The 21,645-nt window shown below is 39.8% G+C and overlaps 2 protein-coding genes across 3 annotated transcripts; one reads left to right on the forward strand and one right to left on the reverse strand.

Annotated features, from left to right (window-relative positions):
- Positions 1 to 31: 31 nt before the first annotated feature.
- enpp4 (ectonucleotide pyrophosphatase/phosphodiesterase 4) lies at positions 32 to 10,089 on the reverse strand. The gene is made up of 8 exons (XM_023261529.3): positions 9,946 to 10,089; positions 7,913 to 8,150; positions 6,383 to 6,676; positions 6,184 to 6,288; positions 4,379 to 4,577; positions 4,127 to 4,300; positions 3,617 to 3,886; positions 32 to 2,207 (listed from the first exon to the last, which is right to left on the reverse strand). Exons 2-8 carry the CDS (start codon positions 8,147 to 8,149, stop codon positions 2,110 to 2,112), a joined length of 1,377 nt encoding a protein of 458 aa, XP_023117297.1. The 5' UTR covers position 8,150; positions 9,946 to 10,089; the 3' UTR covers positions 32 to 2,109.
- A 1,391-nt stretch (positions 10,090 to 11,480) lies between these two features.
- LOC111562779 (chloride intracellular channel protein 5-like) lies at positions 11,481 to 20,812 on the forward strand. 2 transcript variants are annotated; one of them, XM_023261501.3, is made up of 6 exons: positions 11,481 to 12,160; positions 17,064 to 17,173; positions 17,872 to 17,997; positions 18,090 to 18,196; positions 18,279 to 18,460; positions 18,537 to 20,812. In XM_023261501.3, exons 1-6 carry the CDS (start codon positions 11,564 to 11,566, stop codon positions 18,699 to 18,701), a joined length of 1,287 nt encoding a protein of 428 aa, XP_023117269.1. In that variant the 5' UTR covers positions 11,481 to 11,563; the 3' UTR covers positions 18,702 to 20,812. The 2 variants fall into 2 exon arrangements, with proteins under 2 accessions (XP_023117269.1, XP_023117270.1); XM_023261502.3 differs by lacking the exon at positions 11,481 to 12,160 and adding an exon at positions 14,482 to 14,727.
- Positions 20,813 to 21,645: the final 833 nt, after the last annotated feature.

Consider the following 21,645-nt stretch of genomic DNA (forward strand, 5'->3'; position numbering starts at 1 on the left):
TTCCATTGACATCTCACATGGATTCAAAAAGTCACATTTTCAACTTTTATTTATTTTAAATCTCAATAAATCACACAAATCTCTCTACAGGCCAGGCACAAGTTGCATAGTACAAGAAGGACTTTTTTCAACACTTCTAAAAACAGTAACCTTGACGATCAAACACAAATCGAGTGCATAGGTGCTGCATTTAAACATATAACCATCGTCTTGCACATACATACTGACTTTTAAATGACACCACTGACCTGAATTTGACTCGAGAATTCTTTCATGGCACAAAACTGCCCAGAATTGGAACATGGTGGAAATGGGGAAGCATTTTTCTCTTTCTGTAATTACTTCTAAAATGTTTCTCCTCCTTGGTAAGCGGAGGACTTTGAGCGATTGTGTTCATGTGGTATCAGGTGTGGATTTTGAACAGTGCAAGAGAGGGCGTTACAAGAAATAATTCTAGATTTCTAAGTCGAAAAAGTGCAAAAGTGTCGAAGAAAGAGCAGAACATGGCAAGAGTTTGGACGTGTAATTTTTCCTTCTTCGCTTGTTTCAGTACCCAGAGTTACATACACAAAAAGATGCACGAAGAATATATACATATCACTATGTACATGGATGGAGAAGCATGCAAGCATTGAAGGAGAAGGTCTGCAATATTCTACGATGTGGATACTGTAAACAAATCCCATGAAAAGAGCAAAAAACTAAAATGTATTAGCCTGTCTCTGCATTTTCCATCATCTTATGCAACTCCTGAAACGGCTGGGCATTGCAATATGTATCACATGCTACTGAAATGCTCATTAATAGGGATTATTACTGGGTGTATTTGGCCTTAAGTCAAAATTAACTGTTGTATATGAAGAAATTTGTCACTCAGTGCAATAGTGTGTCTCCCTGATATGTTTTTAACAGCTTTTAGATGACAATGGCTTTGGATTCAGACAAATACTTGTTAATTTGGTGCATTCATTGCTGGGTTTGGTCTTTTCATTGGACTTGTGTATAATAAGAAAATAGAGAATATAAGCAGACTCTTCCTGTGACCTTGAAGCAGCAGAACTCCACTGTTTTTGATCCCAGCAAACACCCGTTTCAGTACCTCGAGAAAGACACCAGACCCTTGGCTGCTTAGCCTCTATTCGGATCAATTAAACACATTTTTAAAATACGCCTCCTAAATGATTTTTGAAGTTTCAACCTGCCGCCTGAATTTGATCTATTTTTAAAATCTAGGTGATCCAGTGTGCAGCTATCCCACCTGATGCTAATAATAGGTACTTTAGTTTTGCGATACAAATCCATCTAAGATGTTATTTTTTTCAAGCGATGATTATCTGGAGCATCTGCTGTGCATCTTAATAATAATAGTCTTTGGTATTAGTCACATAAAGAAGCACAGATGGACGCCTGACACATCTACACTCGAAGTGAACGATTTGCATAGAAATCAGCCTCCTGAAAACACGATTTCACCTTGGTGAGCCATTAGTAGTCATTAGTAATTAATTTCTCTTTCAAACATGCAAATGAAATTCAAAACCATTATTCTGCAGAAAAATAAACTCAGAAACTGACAGTACATAAAGGAAATCTGCCGACTAATGCCAATCAAATCTCAGCATCTGAATGAGATTGTTAAATTTTAAATGAACTACGAGCTCCCTCTGCTGACAAAAAGTTGATACTACAAATACAAAAAAAATGCACACTTAAAATATATAAACACAATACAAGTAATCGCTTAAATCAGTAACTCAGATTGAATTTTCTTTTCTTCTCCCAGAATAAAATCTCTCTATTATTGTCCTCCCACCAACAATATTTCCTCAATAAAAATTACATTCCACGGCAAAACACCACTGGCTTCGCATCACATGTTCAAGTCCAGGGATTTTTAACAACAGTAACTTTCTGGAGTCTTAACAACAACTCTCCTCACATCACCTCCAAAAGTAGGCGTCAACAGGCCTGAAGGCTTTTTTAACAACACGTCTTTTCACTGCATGTGTTACGAAACACAAACACGCTGACGTTGGAGTGAAACGGGATAGTAATGTGCAACATGTCGAATACCTACTAGAGCACAAACACGGATGAGCTCCGACTGGTTCATTCCAACAAGGGGTCGTCGTCGTCGTAGTCGACCTGCAGCCTCTGGAAGGGTCGTGGCCCTAAGCGGCGGCGGACGCTCAGGAACCTGAACAGAACTGAGGTGAAACAAGGTTTATTAGTTTGTTTTTTCTGCAGGGCATTCATAATGACAGGTTGTGGGCTGAGCAGAGAACCTGAAACTCACAAATGTGGCTCAGCAGGTTTTTAATAAATGAGCTGTTATTGTTACACAACAGGTTTCGGTAGAAGAAGCCTCCCTCTATGGGGTTCCCCTGGGGTCTATGCTGGGTCCTCTTCTATTCTCAAACAACAAGCTACCTTGGGGCATAAATAAACCCCTTTCAAGGCTGCATGTGTGAATGCACACCTTGATCACTTATCCATAAAAACTTAATAATGTTTCCATATAACTTTCAACATGGCACAAGTGTGAACATTAACAGACAGACACAAGCAGTGGCACAATGTGTTGATTTGAAGGATTTTTCCACGTTTCAGCATCAACATTCATCTGAAAACGTCACACAGACACTTAATAGACAGTTCTTGTGCCAAAATCACAACACCCCTGTTTCACACTTTTTTCTCTATGACTTCAAATCTATTAGGCAAGAAAATTAAATGTCCATAATAAGAAAACCTTACCAGGATGAAAACAGACAGCTTAAAGATAAATGATACCAATAATGAATACAAGTGTTTTTCCCCCAAAAGACGTTATGAGGCACTGAAGTTTGTTCCTTCCAGCTGTTTGGAACTACTAGCTCTGAGTTGGTTTAATATCTGCAGCATCAGACTGAAAAACAACAGCACCGTAACTCATAAATTATCGCAGAGAGCGGATCAGAATCAGGATCCGACGGCAGGTCACACTGTGTAGAGCTATATGTCTTCACATGGGGAAAGGCAGTTTAGTTTCCAGATGTTTAGGATTATTTCTCTGTAGTTTATTATAAATCTGCAGCATCAGGCAGCAGTAGGATCCACGAGTCTCTACAGAGAGCTGTAAGCATCAACAAATGGAGCAACAGAAGTAATTTTACAAATTAGGTTGAACTACAAATTATCCAGACTTGGACAAAGGGATGATCAGGATCTAACAGCAGCTGTTTATATTTCTTCATCTCAGATAGTCACAGTTTATCATCTGCTGTTTAATATTTTGTCTTCAGGTTGAGTCCTGAACTTGTATTTAGGGAATCAAAAATAAACTGGGATGTTAGTTATTTGGACACTTTGATCAGCAGCTCTTAGATTCGTATTCGTCTGCTACTGCAACACCAAATGTTTTTTACATCATGTGGTGTATTAATTACTGCTGTGCTCTCTAGCAGTGTGGGTGTTATGTAGGGATGCAGCTGTGAGGAACATTAATGGATAAGTGAGCTGTATGGGAAAGGGGCTGATTGACAAAATGCCATTAAGGTTTGAATATCCCAACAAAGTTCCATGTAGTATGTCTGAAAGGAGCAGTACATATGCAGTTGCAATCATTCGTCCTTACCAGTGATCGCAGTGAGGACCAGCAGGACTCCCACCACCAGGCCGATCACCATGGGGGCGTCCCAGCAGGTCTCAGCAGCCAGCAGGCACCGAGCCTGGGTCAGGGTGCCGTTGTTGGGCCGCGGAGGCACCGACAACAGGTGGCACATGAGCGGGTAAACGTCCAGGCTCTGCAAGCTGCTGATCTGATAACCCTGACGGAAGCTGGGCCCCGTCGCTGCCAGGAAGGGGTGCATGCTGGGAAGGGAGTTGTCGTAGCCGTGATCCCCCACTGAGAGAGGAAATAAGAGGGAGAGCTGGTGGGTGGAGGTACATTAAGAGCTTATGATGACTTATTTGTATGTTGTCAATAACATATGCATTAATTAGTCGTGGTTTGTCACGATTCTTATTCGAAACAAATTTCTGTCAAAAGCTTCATCTTACTGAAAAACATGATTTGCATGAAACATCACAAGTGACTGAATTTTCTCCATCACAATGCGGAATCACAAATAATTAAGATACATACGCCTCGGCAGCTTGTCGCCTCGCTGCACTATGGTCCAGCCCTCGTCTGCTACCAGTATGATGGGCTGGATGCGCTCATTGTTCCGGTAGTGGAGACAATCAGGGATGGTGTTCTTTAAATATGCCGTCATGTTAGGGTGGCATTTCCTGAGAGTGTTGAAGACAGCCTCTGTGTCTGAAGAACACAAGAAACATGAGCGCCACTGGAGAACGGAGAAGCAAATTTGAGATCAATCATACAAATGCTGGTTACTGTTTTTGGGGATGAGTGCCGCGACAGGTGTTAAGTCCACGAGTGTGTAGTTGTCGGGGTGGAGGCAGTTGTCCAGTCTTATGAGGCGCTCAGCTGAGCACTGGGCCATGCCGTGATCGCTGGTTATCAGGATGTTGATGCGACCCCAGAGGCCGGTTCGCTTCAGCTCCGACATCAGCAGACCGATGTTGTCATCGACCTGATCGTACGCAAACAGACACGTCCGTCAATAAGCATCTCCATCAAGCAAATTCTGAGTGAAAGCAGCTCAGTGCAAATTTCATTAAGTGTCATGAGTCATTGGATCATGCCAAGGTTATGCTATTACAGCAACAAATTTCCATATTTATTAAAATTTTATAGGTGTAAACATGTTTTTCTCAAGCAGGACAACAGACTTGTTGGCATCATTAAGCACAAAAAGGACACAAACAGTTTCATTGAGCTTTTAAAGCACCCATATTATGCACATTTGCTGCTTTAAAATTGTATTTTGGGGGTCTACTGGAATATGTTTAGATATGTAATGTTCAAAAAAACATATTTATTTTAATATGCTGCAGCATCTCTAGCCGCTATCTCTTTGGTCAGCTGGCTCAACCAAAACAATGCAATATTGCTACACACTGTAAAGGCCAATTCATGCTTTCTGCGTCTGTTAATTTCTTCATCTATCAAAGACACTCAGAATAAATGCTAATTATGGGCAGAGATATACAAGAAGACTTATATAGTTTCATCACATCTTCCAGAATTCATCATTTTTGCATCATTCTGCCTAAATTCACCAAATGCCCCATGCCTGACTTTCTTCAATTTGACAGATTTTTTTTAAAAGTTGTTAATTGATTTGACCATGTGTAAAATCTACGGCCATATGTAACATTCTTAAAAAAGTTTAAGGTCATGCTGATTTTTGTGCCATTTTCTTTTCTCTTTGTGCCAATCTGTGGATCAATGTTTGAAGTGCCATAAGTTGAGGAATAATGTAGGTAGTGATCATCATCAGTTTTGCATGCTCATTGATATGTACATATGGTCTTCGATGATACAACCCTGCGTTAACAGAACAATACAAACCAGTTATATGATGGGGCAAAGTTTGGTCAAAAAATGTTCCAATATTCCACCGACAATTTTCATTTTTCACTCTAAGAGGCTGAATTTTTCAGCAGTGATTGACACAAATAGGAGCTTTAAAAATGTAGAGTATGGTGCCAGTCAGATGCATACTGTATCAATGACCTCAGATGTTTCACTTAACATATACTGAAAAAATCTGACAAGTTTGAGATAGTCAGGTGTGAACTTTTAAAAAAAAAACTGGTGAATATAGGTGGAATGACCATTATACTACTGGACCTGAAGTAATCACTGCGGATATTGGACGATGGTCCTCAAACAAAGTGGGAAGTTGTAAATTCTCCAGAAATCCTGTGCTATATTTGCCCATTGTGATTAGCAAACATCATAATCATACGATATGATGCAACAGCCGAATCTGTATCTATCTGAGGGAAGACTGGCTGACTGTGAGGCAGCTGCTCACTCTTTGTTTGAGGACGTGCCAAACTAGCCACGGGGCAGGTGTTATGCAAATGTGTCACATGTAGATAAGTAACAGAGGGAAAGCCTGGACTTTAAACAAAACATCGAGGCAGTTGAGGAGCAACGCTTTCTGTGGGGGAGAAAAACTCCCATTGAGGTGGACTTTGGCAAGTTTGCAAGCCTTTTATAGACACAAAGTGGAGCAATCTTAAGGAAAGGGAGACATCCAAAAAGCAGAGTGGAGCACATCACTGCACCTCTTTCAGCGCTTTGCCCATGGCAGTGGTGTTATCTGGGCCGAAGATGTGGCCTGACCGGTCTGGCTCCTCCCAGTACAGAGCTGCGAACTTCACTCCTTCCTCCTGTCATAATGATAAGAACATTACAGAATGTCAGAGAAAAGCTGCTAACCCTTCCAGACGTTTCAAATTTAACAACACTAAGTAACTTCTCAACCTTTCCGTTTCCTAATATCCAGTTTGTCACGTTCCTGAGTCGCTGCTGGAAAGTCACATGAACGTTGTATGGAGAGAAGTGCGTCGCCGTGCGGTTGCCGATGATCACTTCGGAGCCGGGCCACATCATGGCCGCCGTCTTGTAGCCGGAGTCGAGCGCCGTGATCCAGAGGGGCTGCGCTTCGCTCCACCACATGGGGTCAGTGTCGTTGGGGACATGGAAATGCTTGTGGGTGACGGGGTCGTACATGTTGCTGGACACGATGCCGTGAGACTCTGCATACAAACCCGTCACCTGGAGAGGAAAACAAGAACAACTGTTAGTTTTCTTGTGACTGTTAAAAGTCATTGTTATGCTAATATATTGCACATTTGAGTTATAATAAACTTAAACAGTCCAGTGTGCAAAGCAGTTTCGAAACCTACAAATACGTTTTGCCTGTATTTGCTATTACATTTCTGTAATTTGGGTGGATGTACTGTACGTGAGTATTTGGGACAGACCGACTACTGGCCTGGCCGATCATCATGGCTGATATTTGGCGTTTTACTGATTAAAAATATCTGTAAATTATTGACAGATTATTGATAAATTAAATGAGCTACTTCAGGTCTGATGCAGCCTCCTCTCCCTGTCTGACATCACTCTGTGGTCTCAAAAATGTCTCTCAAGCAGCAAAAACTGAACAAGAAACACAAGCTGTGGCCACAAACCAGAAAACTAGCTACTCTCATAGTGACTAAGGTTATGCTAACGGCTAGCAGCGAAGTTAGAAGGCAGCCACAGATTAACCTGAAACAGAGTCTGGAAAACAATGATCAATCAAGCTTTAAGATATCAACCTTAGTGGAAAACAAAGGTGAGAGAACATTGACAGATTAAGAAAACAGGAGAAGAGCAGATATAACAGCGGGAGACAAACTGATCAATATCAGTAGATCCCACATAAACAAAGGAGAGCGTCCTAATTTAATCACTCCTATTTCTATTTTACATATTCTCACTGTGATCATCGCCATTGTTGTTTACATTCCTCCTACTGCACACGCTGAAACTGAAGAGACCAGGTCGACCATCTCCTCCCACCCTTCTCCTTCAAGTCAAACTTCTCTTCAAGCCCAACTTCTACCTTCATCCTCTTAAGCTTGTCCCTCCCCTACCAGCTCTGGTGACCTCCGTCAGCTCAGTCCCACCTCACCTCACTCCTCCTTCTCTATTGCCTCGGTTGTCTATGTTAACATGCTGCTGTTACAAATTAATTTCCTATTAAGGATCAAAAAAGTATATATTCTATTCTATAGGTCCCAAATATAGGTCAACCTAGTGAAAATGTCTCAGCAGGGGTGTTTTGACAGTTGTTGCTATGACAACATTAAAACCTACTGATCTTAAACTCTCCGACTGGTTGACAGCATACACAGCTACATTTTTATCTGTTTACTCTATCAGATAAACAATTTAGAAGACGTGTTTGCAGACAAGCCTCGCACGCCGCCATCTCACAGATCATCTTTCACAGCAAATGCTCACCAGGCTGTAGTGGTTTGGATACGTCTTGGTGATGAAGACATTGGTGAGCTGCTCCACCAGGACCCCCTGGCTGTACAGGAGCTTCAGGTTGGGCATGGGGAACCTCTGCAGGTAGTCGGCTCTGAATCCGTCGAAGGACACCAGCAGCAGCGGCGGAGGACCCTGCTGGGCTGTGATGTTGTCTGTGGCCGCAGCACTAACGCCACACAGGAAGCCCAGCAGTATTTTAAACAGCATCCTGAAAGCACAAGAAAGAAAGGCACTTGAATCATATGATATTTTCCTATCTGCTCTACGACCCACTATGCTGTTGGTGGTGTAGTTTCAATCTTACATAGTTAAACTGTCATTACAGGAATGTATGTACATTAGAAACCACTCAGCAGGAAACAAAAGTTAGCTTTTGAAGTAAAACAACAGAAAAACAAAGAGAACAGATGCCGAAACTGGACAAAAACATAAATTTCTTAATCGATTTGAAGCATTATTGTCACACACAGAAGCACAGAGAGAGAAAGTTCTTCTGTGGTCGACTTTTGTTAGGTAGGAAGTGAAACATAGTGATACCTTCACGTTGAAACCACAAGCAAAACTGGCAGTTAGCAGAGTTTTAGTCCCGTCCGCTTGCATCACTGACTTTTTCTGCCTTTTTGCTCATAGTGTGGTCAAAGTATTTTGCTTGAAGCAGAGGTAGGAAGGGGTTAGCCTAATAATTAGCTGTGTTACATTTAGGAAATCTGTCTTGCCACAAGCAATAACTCTGTTCAATACATCACCCCTGGCTAGCAGAGACCTTTCAGCCCTCTAGGTCTTGTAACATCTTTCTGTTTCTACATTTTTCTGGTTCTGTCATTTGAAAATGCCTTTTGCACACTTTTTCTTCTACTCGTGCACATTAAACACTTTAACACTTATATTATCTGTATTTATGGTGGTGGGAACTTTACTCTTTCTGCTGTAAAAACTGAATTTCCCCTCACTGATTAATAAAGTCTTTCCATTCTGTTGGTGAAGTAACTGGTTGTATGAGATTCTCACTGCTACTTGCAATGTCTAGTGCAGAGTGGAGATGTTATTCACAATTTCCATTAGGCATTTTAATGAAGGACTGTCAACTGCAGAGTGCAATATCCTCTTTCATACGTATCAGATTACAGGACGCATACACACATATTGAGAGGATAAAAACACAGTTACAGAGAAGTGAAACAGATACTGGGCCTGTGTTAAAACAGATTTTAGATCTCACACATCCTACCAATACACATAGAAATTTTTTTCTATACAGGATAATGACTACTATCTTAAATGGGCTATGTTAGTCCTCATTTCTGTGAAATTTAAGTTCCTTATTGACATTAAATTACAGCAAATTAAAGCAATAAGATTGATTTCAGACACAGCTGGAAGACAGACAGATTACTACCTCCACCTCTTCCTCTCCTCACCTGATTAAATTAAATCAACTGGCTTTCAAGACTTCTGTGAAATCAAATTTGTGACTATCACAACTGTAATGGTGCAAACTGAGGAAGAAACTAACTAAATAAGCCCCCAGACCTTTCAAATAAAGTGGTTAAGTTTGTACACACGCCTTGTCTATTAGAGGCAATGTTAGAGGCACTACGGGTACTACAAAAGTAATTCTCCCTTGTCTATATAACAATATTGAACATTTTTACTAGTTTATATATATATTTATGTAACACATAAGCACATTATAGAGCCAATAAGGGAGCGACGCCACTGACTTCCAGTTAAAAACTATGCCAATGAACAGGTCACATAAGCGCAACCAGGAAGACGACGCTTCCTACACGGAAAATACCGAAAAACCCCAATTATAAATACACGAAAAACACTGAACATAACGCAGATGTCAAACGAAAAATGTGTTATATTAAATAGGAAGGAGATATTAACGTTACTTTCGCTATGAGCGGAGGAGCTGGTTAGCCGTCAGAGTAGCATACCTTAGCCTGCTAATGTCACAGTTCATATAACAAAGCTAACAGTCTGTTTATTCATTTTACCTGGTACAGAGCTGAAAGGTTCTATATTCTCTAGATAGTACGGTTGAATAGCTTTCTATTTCCGCGGTAACATAATTAAGCAGCCTCCACTGAAATACACAAATGCTGAGACGTTATCAAGCTAGCTAATATTATATTCAAGAAGCTCCTATAGAGAATTTCAAAATAAGTCCCTCTTCGAAACATCAAATATCATAATGAAAAATAACACTATTTTCAGCCTTCTTTTGTTACGTTTTCTATTATAAAAGCATTTTAATTGCTGAATATAATTATTAGAAATCATATAGTTTATGTGAATTATTTTATTTATGGCTTTTTAAAAGGCAACGCCTTTATTTTGATGCACAAACTTTCTACCGTTACTTTTCTTACAGTAGACTTTACGCAACCGTCTTACCATGACTGACAGTTCACACAGCGAATCAGCGTTGAGAATCACTTGTGGGGCGGGACAATTACAGGTGGTTCGCTATTTGATGCATTTAAGTGCAAAATTTAAAATAGCTGTTGTACACGTTAAAAAAATTGTTGTAATCTATATAGAAGTTACACTGAGCAGTCAAGATTGCGTGCGTCTATGTTGTAGTGGAGTCACTTGAAAATAACCCGATAAGATAATAATGTGGCAGTCTAAATTAGAAATGCATGACCAACCCAATGCCTCTCAACAATACATTGCAGCATTCTATTGCAATTCAGCAGGGAGGCTAGCATGCATTCCTGCATACAAATGTGATGGTATCCCTTCTCTATACATTCTGTACCCTCCAGGCGTTTTAATTTACTTTAATAAACACATGCTGGAACTTGCATGAGACCAAACATTTGCATTATGGTAAATGTTTAATGCAGCATTAGATGGTTTGATATAGAGACTAAATTCTCCATTTTTGTGTCTTTTGAGTTTGACCTTACACATCTGAGCACTGTTACAGTGGTGGAAAGTGATTAATTTGCTCAAATACATACTTAAGCACAAATTTCAGGGGCATATTTGCACTTTTGCTACTTTATATTTCCAGCCCACAACAATTTCTGAGGGAAATACTGTCCTTTAAACTCATGATTTTTTTTTTACATAATGAATATTATAATAAGTTTTTAAAATACATAACTTTTTTTTAGATTAAAATCGTGGTTTCCAACCTTTTTGACTTGTGGAGTTTGTAGTCTGGTTCAGACGTCTGAGTCGTTGAATATTTAAATGACTCAACGTTGCACCAAAAATCAAGTTAGAGAAAATCTGGAAACAGATGTGCGTTACGGAACTCTGCCCTTCTAATCACGTAATCTGTTGCCTCTGTGTATAAAACTGGATATAAAGTGGATCAAAGAAGGTCAACCACAACAGGAGCGTGCTTAAGCTATAATTTACAGTCAGTTCTTTGTATTGGGCTGAAAATGAATCATTAACTTTTTGGTGACACCGCTCAACAAAAGCAGCTCTCCTTTATCCACCGCTGTCTTTCCTTGGCCTTGTAGCCATCCCCGTCCAAAGTCCTGGGGTGTTTTCTGATAAGACTGAGAGCGATTGTTGGCATCACGGTCACTCCGCTGTACACCTCGACTCGCTCCACCGTCTCAGGACAACCTCACTTCTCCTTCTTCAGCCAGGATGGATCACCATGACGGGAACGTGTATGAGACCCCGAATCCCACCTACCAGAACGAGAGCACAGGCGATTATGACCTGACCATCGAGACAAGATACGAAGAGCACATATATGTGACAACAGAGTATGAAAACACCCGTCGGGGCTCAGATATACCAGATGCGCCGTCTCTGCCAGCACCGGACCGTCCTTCAGAGGAGAGGCGAGGCAGTTCATCCTCCTCATCCTCCTCGTCTTCTTCACACCACGAGGACGAACGGAGAGGGGGATCGGAGGGATCTAGTCGTGAACAGGAGATAGAGGAAGTGGTGGAAAGACAGAAAGAGAGATCTGAGGGATCTAGTAGCGACGAGGAGGTAGAAGAAGTGGTGGTGAGGCAGAAATCAGAATCAGAGGGATCTAGTCATGAAGAGGAGGAAGAGGAAGAGGAGAAGAGAGAGGTCGTTAGCAGCAAAGTGGCGGCCTGGGAGAGGAGGTCACCGATTGTGGAGATGAACTCGTCACGCAGATCCTCGTCTTCATCATCTTCATCATCAGCCTCTGAGAAGGAGGAAGCTGAGCCTGAGAAAGATGGCATCAAGGTCACACTTTTTACCAAGGTAAGTGGTTGGATTAACGTCATGAGGTAATATGATTTTATGTTGCACTGATTAAAACAACAGCAGTGATTGGTGTTATAAATATATCTAATAAGCTACACATTAAGGAAACACTTAAAACACCTCTGCACCTGTTTTTAGCCTTTTTTAGCCTTCCTGTTTTTAACAGTCCTTTTTAGCCTTTCTATTTTTGAAAAGTCTGTGTATTTTGTTTTTGTAATGCTGTCTGATTTGCTGTATATGTAACCTGTTGTTCATCTTGTTGTATGCTGCCTCTTGACCAGGTCATTATTGAAAATGAGAACTAGTTCTCAACTAACTTACCTGGTAAAATAAAGGTTAAGTAAAAATAAATAAATAAAATGCACAGGTCAAAACACACACACACACTCCCAGTTTTATCAGACCTTCTAGCAACATGCAGGCCCCATAAACCGCAGTCATAATTACATTCCTATCAGATGAACAAGTGTACAAGGTCAGAGAGTATCTCCTTATATGTGCACATGTGGACAATGACTGTGATCTGTCACTTTATGCTCCATTGTTTGGGCCTCGTATTCACCTCACTGTACCGTTCACACACACACTTCTATTTATAGTTTGTCAGTCATTTCTGTGTGTGTGTTGGACGGTGTTCCTCTGCTTCTAAATATAAGCTGACTTGAACTGACAGGAATGTTCTGACTCAGTAGCGGGATAGTTGTGGACGATTCCTGTAGCATTGCCATGTGAATACGCGTGAGTGTGTTACAGTAATTGTGCTGTAAGAGACTCACGATACTGAATGAAAACATCTAAGTATAGTGCATTATAATGTAAAGATGATTCATAATAATATTACATAAGACACACTGAATTTATTACACAGTCAGCACGTTTGAAGCTAAAGTCCAGTTGTACTGGAGCCTGCGGGGGTCATAAATGTTACACAAATTATAGCAATATAACTCAGAGGGATTACAAAGACCGAAGTCTAGCACCAAAGTATCCACACGCCCAACGATTTTCATGCTAAGACACGAGCATACACTGGCTTTAATGCTGTAAATCATCAAAAAGTAATTTAGTCAACTCATCTCTTCAAGTTTATTTAATGCAATTTTGTGTTCATTGAATTTAACCCTCGTGTCGTCCTGCGGGTCGAAATTGACCCGTTTTAAAGTTTGGAAATGTGGAAAAAAATCTATATTTCCACAGTGAAACTTCTGATGTCCACATTTTCAACATTTCTGGGAAATCTTTGAACATTTGTTGGTGGAAAAAAAGAAATGTTAAAAATGTTTCTTAAGAATATTCACAAAAAAATCAACCAAAATCCAGCGAAATTCACTGAATTTTGGTTAATTTTTTTTTGTGAATGTTCTTAAAGAAAATATTAGAAGTTTTACTGACATATACGTAATCATTTTAGATATTTTTAGGATTTTTTTTGGAAGATTTTTACTCATTTTTAAAAAAAAAACATTTACAAGAATTTTCTTGCCAAATTTGGGGGATTTTTTTTTTTTTTTTTTAAATAAAACTTTCAAGGGAAACTTTTAAGGAATTATTGGAATTTTCTTCCTGAAGGTTTTGCAAATTTTCAGAAATTTGGGGAATTTTTTTTTGCGGAATTTTTGGATTTTTTTTTTTCAGACAAGGAAACAACAATTTTTGGTGCCCGTAAATGAAGACAGCAGGAGGATTAATTAAGTCACAAATATGTTATTTCTTTTTTGTTGTTAAAAAATGCTCCATAACTTCCTAAAACAGCTGTAGTTCTTGTTAAATTTCACTCAGTAGTTCGGGATACGTAGAGGTTCTACTGGGAATTATTTTAATCTTTGGATGACTTGATGTTTAGTGTTACTTTGGTGATGTTTGATAGTAGGATCATTTCATTGTTGTTTTTTGTGCGATATATTGTAAATGTAGTCTGCTTAATGTGCCGTCGTGCTGAAAAACTATGTGTATCCGAGCTGCCAGTGAACATCAAACACACCCCACCCATCACATCAGACACCAGGGAGAACCTGAACCTCCTACAAACTCTCTTAGAGTTTGACGTCACCCTGCAGGAAAGGCCAAGTGGGTGCAGCCCTGACGGACAGCGTGGGATCTGATGGGTGCTGATGAGTCTGAGGAGGTGATTCAAAGTCGCCCGCTTGTTGTCAGTCACAGTGGAAGAGGTGGGCGGAGTACGGCACCCTTGGGTGACTTGCTCTGCCCTTTCCCTGCTGACACCCCCCCGCCCCCCGTCCCACCCCACCACAGGGGGGTTATTTTTGTCACGCCCCGCCACTGAGGCCTCGGGTACAAACTGAACCCCTCACGCTCCCTCTCTCCCTCCCGGTGTCACGCTCACACCGCATTCATCCTCCGCTGACAGTCTGACAGCGCTGCTATGGGACCGAGCTGCATTCACCGAGTGGACCTGGGATAGGAAGCTCACACAGCTCACACACAAACAAACACACTGACACTGTAGACACAAAACACACAAACAAAGCGCTTTTTTTTTCTTGACCATGACGGATACTGCAGTCGAGGAGGACAAGGACCCTGATATTGAATTATTTGTCAAGGTGGGGCTCTTAGTGTGTGCATTTTGGTCTTGTGTGTCTAATTTTTGTGTCTATTTCGCAATCTCACCCATTCTGCTCATAATAGTCGTTATTTAAGTCAAATTAAAGCTGCATATGCACACTTTGCCATCAAACTATAAGCTGTGTTGTGATCTGGTGGCTCCTTTAAGCGTGTGCATGCCATGTTGTTGTTGTTGCATGCTGATTTTTCCGTGTGTTAATCTGACACCCACGTGCACAGACAATCTCTCTCTTTCTCTCTGCCACTGAATTATTACTGGGGTCCTTTCAGTATTGAGAGCAGCAGCTTTAAATAGTCTAAGGTTAAGATACAGTATGTGTGGGCCTGTGTGTGGAGTTCTATCTGTGTGTATTAATACACAACGTTTAGCATGTGTCTTTTTTTATAAGGTCAAATAGGGGAAAAAAGAAAAGCAAACCAAATTTGCATTTCCCATTGAAGATATCAGACAAAACGTAGACAAATGTAAAGACGACATGTTTGTTAAGAGTCCACTGATGCCTCAACAACATTTTGAAATGTTCTATGCTCAATTGTTGTGTTTTGGTACCTTTAAATATGCATGCTTTCCCCATAAGGATGCTCTTCACCAGGTTGAGGTATTCATCCTATGCATGAGCCTTTGATTTCTTATATAACAGCATAACCGTGTTTCTAAGTGAATATAGCCAATAAAAATTGTTGTATTTTAAATATTTGAATGGGACAGTCTGCTGTAGCTCATTAGGCAAGTCATATATATCTACATATAGTGAAAATCTATTCCCTTTTTAAACTGAATTTAAAAATTAATTAATAATTAATTAATTAATTAATTAATTTAATTAATTTAAAAATTATCTTAAAATTTCTAAATATCTAAAGTGGGACAATTTGGAAAATACATATTTTTTCACGAGAAAATGAATATCATCAAAGTACAAAGCTAGAGCAGGTAGCTAATTAGCTTAGCTGAGCATCAAGAATGGAAATAAGAGGACAGCAGCTAGCTAACATGGCTAGCCATTGTCTGTTCGAAAGTAAAAAAAAAACAAAAAAAACATTAACAATGTCTTCAAAGTTTAACTCTCAGACTTGAGATTAAAATATAAACCTTATTTATTTAGTGTTTTAAAATAATTCCATCTGCAGGTTTACACCGGTTTACACTGGTTATGCCAGGTATGCTAGGCAAAATGTGTTATTTTCACAGGAAAAGGCTGCAAAATTGTGAAATTATTCAGTTCGTTTGGCAGTTTTGCCCCTCTAGCAATGTAGAAAACAACTGGAGCTTAGTGTTTAGTATTTGCACTGGTGCATTTTAACACAAACCATGATTGTTTCCGAACTTAACCATGTAGCTTTGACTACTAAACTGAACAAAGTATTTTTGTTGCACAAACAAAAGCAAACAGTGTAAGAAAAGCACCCCCCCAAAAAAAAGAAATGTCACAATTTTTTATTGTAAAAAAAAGGACCAATGTTGGTAGCACACACCTGCATTGCTTAATGCTAAGCTAACTAGCATCTAGCTGTACCTGTTAGTGTTTTGCAAGCCTGAGCTCCTTTTGTTGACTATTTTAAATGTATACTACACAATATTGTTGCTTAGCCAAGCACTTCCCCTACAACTCATGTAAAATACCCACATTATTAATGATAATGTAACATTAAGTGTTTTTCTAATTGCCTATCATCGACTACAGCGGCATGGAAATGTGAAAATGCTTCATTCAGCACCACATAGCTCACTTATAGTCCACTAAAACATATGCTATGGATGTTTTCTGTAATAACTACAGTAAATTTGCACTTGTTGCTTCAGGACTCCTCAAAACAAGGCATGTATATTTTTGGTGAAAGACACAATAATGGTAGCATAGTGGGTTAAATGCTAAATACACAGTGCTACACTATGTAGGAACTAGAGGTCCAAATGGGCAGTGAGGCAGCAAATGGAAGCAGTGTGGATTATTCATGTTGGACTTGGTGTCTCATTACAGTGTCCTGTTGCAGCTTTGCGCACACACACATTGAATCACACACACACCCGTATACACACATACACACACATACAGATTCAACCAGCGTGTTTGATTCTATGTACACAAACCCAGCCCAAACACACGAGTTCAAACTAAAGGCACTGATTCCTCTTCATGTGTAATGTCAGTGATTTGAGTAATTGATGCAGCGCTCGGTCAGCCAGCGGTGTATCAAGGCTACGTGTTTGTCAGCATAACAAACAGACACACGGGCCAATTTGTACGCAGTCATAAAGTACATTTGTGTGCAGTCTTAGTCGCTCACCGTGTGTGTTTTTGTGTGCGTGCAGGCTGGAAGTGATGGGGAGAGCATCGGAAACTGTCCTTTCTCTCAGAGGCTCTTCATGATCCTGTGGCTGAAAGGAGTCGTCTTCAATGTCACCACTGTTGACCTAAAGAGGTATTTCATCATAATTATATCACATTAAAATGCTATAAAAGACAAGTATAGAAGATGAAAGAATGCAAGTATGCGATTCATATGAGTAGGACAGATGAAACTTTCATTTCAGTCATTTGTTTGCTGAAGTTTTACACTTAGGCATGATGTAATTATCAGTTTACAGTGATGTTTCCCTGAGATAAACAGTAGCCCAAGAGTCTGCTTGGGTTTGTGTCCATTTCACCACCTCCCAAAGTTATCACTCTGCATACTTTCTTGTGGACTAAAACATTATTTTTTTAACAACTACATGTTCGTGGTGTCTGCAGCTGCCTGTGTGAACATCCTCAAGCTAGTATAATCACAGCTTGGTTGCTGAAAGAACCTGAAACTGGAGTTGGCTTTTTAAAACAACACTTGTGGTCCGGCTGTAGAATATCAATGATGGTTTGTCCATTTGTCGAACACGTTTGCTTGAAAACACACTTGAAAAATGTTGCCTGTAAGAGATGTGTTTAATTATCCTCTGACTCCAAATGCTGCTTTGAGAAATACTTGACAGTAATAAACAAACTCTCTGCGGTTCACACTGAAGAACATTTAATTGTTACGGAGAAATGAGCTCCATTACACGATCATTAGTTCACTGCAAACTATAATGTTGTCACTGGCAAACACGTGTGGAAGAGATTATTAAATGATTCCACTTTGATAAGGAAACCGGTCGATCTCTACAACCTGGCACCAGGGACACACCCGCCCTTCATCAGCTTCCAGGGAGAGGTTCTCACCGATGTCAACAAAATAGAGGAGTACCTGGAGGCTGAGCTTTCTCCACCAAAGTAGGCCTCACACACAAAACACACTCGCACAAATGGGATTAGACAACAGGGTGTCCGACACCCTGACATCATGTTAACACCTTGTTCCTCAGGTATCCCAAACTCGCTGCCAGGAACCGGGAATCCAACACAGCAGGGAACGACATCTTCGCCAGGTTCTCAGCGTATGTCAAAAATACAAGGCCAGATAAACATGATGGTGAGGATGCTATCCAGAAACCTTAAAATCTCAACAGAAGCACTAGTTTAACATCTTTAATGATCTGTGTTTTGTGTTCCAGCGTTGGAGAAGAGTCTGAACAAGGCCCTGGCTCACCTGGATGCATATCTGATGAGTCCCCTGCCTGAGGAAGTTCAGTCTGGACGCCACAGTGGTGATGGAGAGTCCAACCGCAAATTCCTGGACGGGGATGAGCTGACGTTGGCCGATTGCAATCTTCTGCCCAAACTTCACGTTGTCAAGGTAACCTGCTGTGGAGCGGTTTCTTTACATTTGGTTAATTTGATCACAGAAATTGCTAATACCTTGTTTTTGGCAGGTGGTTGCAAAGAAATACAGAAAATACGACATCCCGTCTGAGTTCAGAGGTGTGTGGCGTTACCTTGGCAACGCCTATGACCGAGACGAGTTCACCAACACCTGCCCAGCTGATGAGGAAATCGAGCTAGCTTACAGGGACGTAGCCAAGAGGCTGGGGAAATGAACGCACCTCAACCGCAAGCACTAAAATACCTTTGTCTCTTTTTAAAAAATTCATCGAATCACACTCTTGACACACGATGTGTCACTTTTAACACTAATATAGTAAATATTACTAAACACTACTAAATGAGTCATCACAAGTCAGATGCCTTGAAAACGGTTAAGATTGTGATGATTATATATGTGATTTTTCAAAGCACAAGGTGACTTTTATTTATTAAGAAAAAATTTTATTATCTTGCCGTAGACCATAAGCTAAATCCGGAATTTGAACAACTGTCCAATCATGAGTTTGAAACCATAGCAAGGATTTTTCGCTAGGGTGCATCAATTTATATGGAGCTGTAATAAGAGAAAAAAATTCATACAAAGCACTTGGAACATCATCTGTGTACGTCTTTGCAATTCTTTATTCAATTTACATTATCAAAAAAAAAATCTAAAGAGAAAAGACCTTCATTATACATTTTGTGTTGTCTTTTTTTTTGTAAATTGACAAATGTCTGTCAGTTTAAGTTGTTTTTGTTCATGCTTGCAAGCACAAAACACAGAATTGAACGTTTTAATAATGAGTCAATAATTGCTTTTGTCTACAAACCTAACTGTGAAGCTACAACCATACATGAACAAGTTAAACTAAATAGGGGAAAAAATTGCTAACGAATCCATCTTTCATTTGATTTACTTTAATGGTGCGAATTAAACAAAGAACTGCAAAGTGGTACATGACCAGAACACAATAAAAAAGTGCAAAGAATCACTTCAAATTTGTTTTTAACTGCTTCAACCTGTGCTGCAAATGTTAGCATGTCTTGCTAATTACCTTACTTCCTAATGGAGTGTTGCTAAAAATCCAAGAAGCACGACATGAGCTAACTTAATTAGCTGCTGTCTTTTATCATAATATCATTAATGTACCTCTGAAGTGCACATTAAAGATGTCTCTATTGATTCGTGTTTATAAAGAAATGATATGGAAACAAACTGAGAAGGCATTTTCAAGTAGCTTGCGAAGCTAAAGTTAGCTTCCTCGACTAGCTTGCTACAGCTACAGCTAGCCCAGTAAGCTAACGTTAACCAGAAACAGTTGGAATTTTAGCTGGTTAAACTGACAGCAGCTGGACAGAAATTAAAAATAATATTTTCTTAATGTCTATCTGTAATTAAGAACAAAATTTTTTGGAAGAAAGAGATATTTTGGCTACCTTTAGGAAGATGGGTGTTGGCAAACAGTCAAACAGAGGTGTCAAAGCTGAAGGAAAGAAAGTTTTGTTGATGAAGCTAGTGCTACAGGTGTATTTTTCCAAAATCTAATGAGGTATTTTCCGCTCACTAATTAAATTCTAACTATTTCATGTTATAAATTTCCTTCACAGAAATGATGAGATGCTTAGAACCAAGTCGGACTACCTGTGTTTTTTTTTTTCTTTTTAGTGATTTTATGTGTGATTTGCATTAATGTATGTTTCCACACTGCAGGATGTTATTGGAAAACACTGCTACAAATGTGTTTCAGCCAAAGTCTTTTACTTCTGCAGTGTCAGCTTGGTAGACTTCAGAGATGTGGTGTCTCTTTTCCTAAGGAGGCAATGAACATTTTATTTGACTTGTTAAATTTTGTGTTTCAGACACATTTCCTTTTGAAGTTACAAATCTCTTTCTGTATTTTTATAGCCTCCCACCACAGTTTACAGCCCACACATTATAGTGTCAGTCCTTATCTAAAAAGGCCTGTCTTAGTATTTCAGATTAAGAGCATACATTCATTCTGAAAATTTGTCTTAACGCAATCACCAAAAAGACAATGTAACCATCCAGTTCTTATGTGATTTAATGCACACTGATGGTAGTGAATGTCATTTTAATTACGAGTGCCTTAGTGGGAATCAAGCTCCCCTCCGCCTTCAGCTCTTTATGTTTGTACAGTCAATTATGTTTAAATATAATAAAAATGTGAATTTTCCAAAGGCTTTTTCCTGCTCTGAGTGAGATTAATATGTCCGTATATGATCAGCAGCTTTATTCATAATCTTTCTGATGATTAGAACCTCGAAGCCACTGTGTATACTATGTTGCGCATTTGAATAATAAATCTATTTTCTCAGAGACTGAGCTTGAGGGCTGTGGTTTTTCACTGGAAACCGATCTTTGCATACATTAAACTGGCATATGAATGTGGTGTGCTCATGCAAAAAAAAAAAAAAAAAAGTGGAGAGAGATGCCTGCAAGTAAGTTGATTTGTCGATGAAAATGCATGTGATCTTAGGTATGTCATGCAAGTAAATCCACCCTCTGTTCTTGTCCAATCTTCAACCTCATCTGCATGCATTTCGCATGATAAAACCACATGCCCAATTACAGTTGAACAACTTGTCACAATCACCCCTTCATCTCTCATGATCAATAAACTGAAAAAAAGGCGTTGCTGCATGTGTACACCGCTTTCTGTCTACTTTTTATTTTTAGTTTTTGTTATCTCCTCACAACAGAACCCTGCTCTCAGCCTACTTTCCTCCCTCACCTATCGTTCCTGAAGGTGGGCGTATTACCGCTACACGTTTATCTATTTTTATTGCCTGAAAACTGCTACAAAGGTCTGCTTGAGCTCAAGATTCTAATTACAGGTTACTAGCTCAGTCAGAAAATGCACAGCTTGCAACACTGGCAGTGCAGATGTCCAATACGGACCTTAGCTGATAATAGAGCAGCAGTTGCAATACCTGAATGCTTCACATAAACATAAAGGCGCCCATTCCTATGCAAGTCAGAGCAGAGTGTAGCAGCTGACATCCAGCAGATGGCAGAAAACACAAAGCTTTCACTGGTTTGCAGCAGCAGGAATCCACACTTAGGGATCATCCTGCTTTTTGTTTCCTACCGCCTGTTTAACTGTCATGTTTATATCCACCATGCAGGCCTGTTGGGGATCAAAAAATGCTTCAGAT

Source organism: Amphiprion ocellaris, chromosome 24 (genome assembly GCF_022539595.1).
Source record: "Amphiprion ocellaris isolate individual 3 ecotype Okinawa chromosome 24, ASM2253959v1, whole genome shotgun sequence".
NCBI lineage: Eukaryota > Metazoa > Chordata > Actinopteri > Pomacentridae > Amphiprion > Amphiprion ocellaris.

Bases quoted from the DNA above. Each gene is read 5' to 3' on its own strand.
- enpp4 (XM_023261529.3), bottom strand. From the start codon at position 8,149: ATGCTGTTTAAAATACTGCTGGGCTTCCTGTGTGGCGTTAGTGCTGCG. The intron at 4,301-4,378 runs GTAACCAGCATT...TGTGTTCTTCAG, and splicing joins GGCACTCATCCCCAAAAACA to ACACAGAGGCTGTCTTCAAC. The intron at 3,887-4,126 runs GTATGTATCTTA...TTCCTCTCTCAG, and splicing joins AGGCGACAAGCTGCCGAGGC to TGGGGGATCACGGCTACGAC.
- LOC111562779 (XM_023261501.3), top strand. From the start codon at position 11,564: ATGGATCACCATGACGGGAACGTGTATGAGACCCCGAATCCCACCTAC. The intron at 12,161-17,063 runs GTAAGTGGTTGG...GTGTGCGTGCAG, and splicing joins AGGTCACACTTTTTACCAAG to GCTGGAAGTGATGGGGAGAG. The intron at 18,461-18,536 runs GTAACCTGCTGT...TGTTTTTGGCAG, and splicing joins CCAAACTTCACGTTGTCAAG to GTGGTTGCAAAGAAATACAG.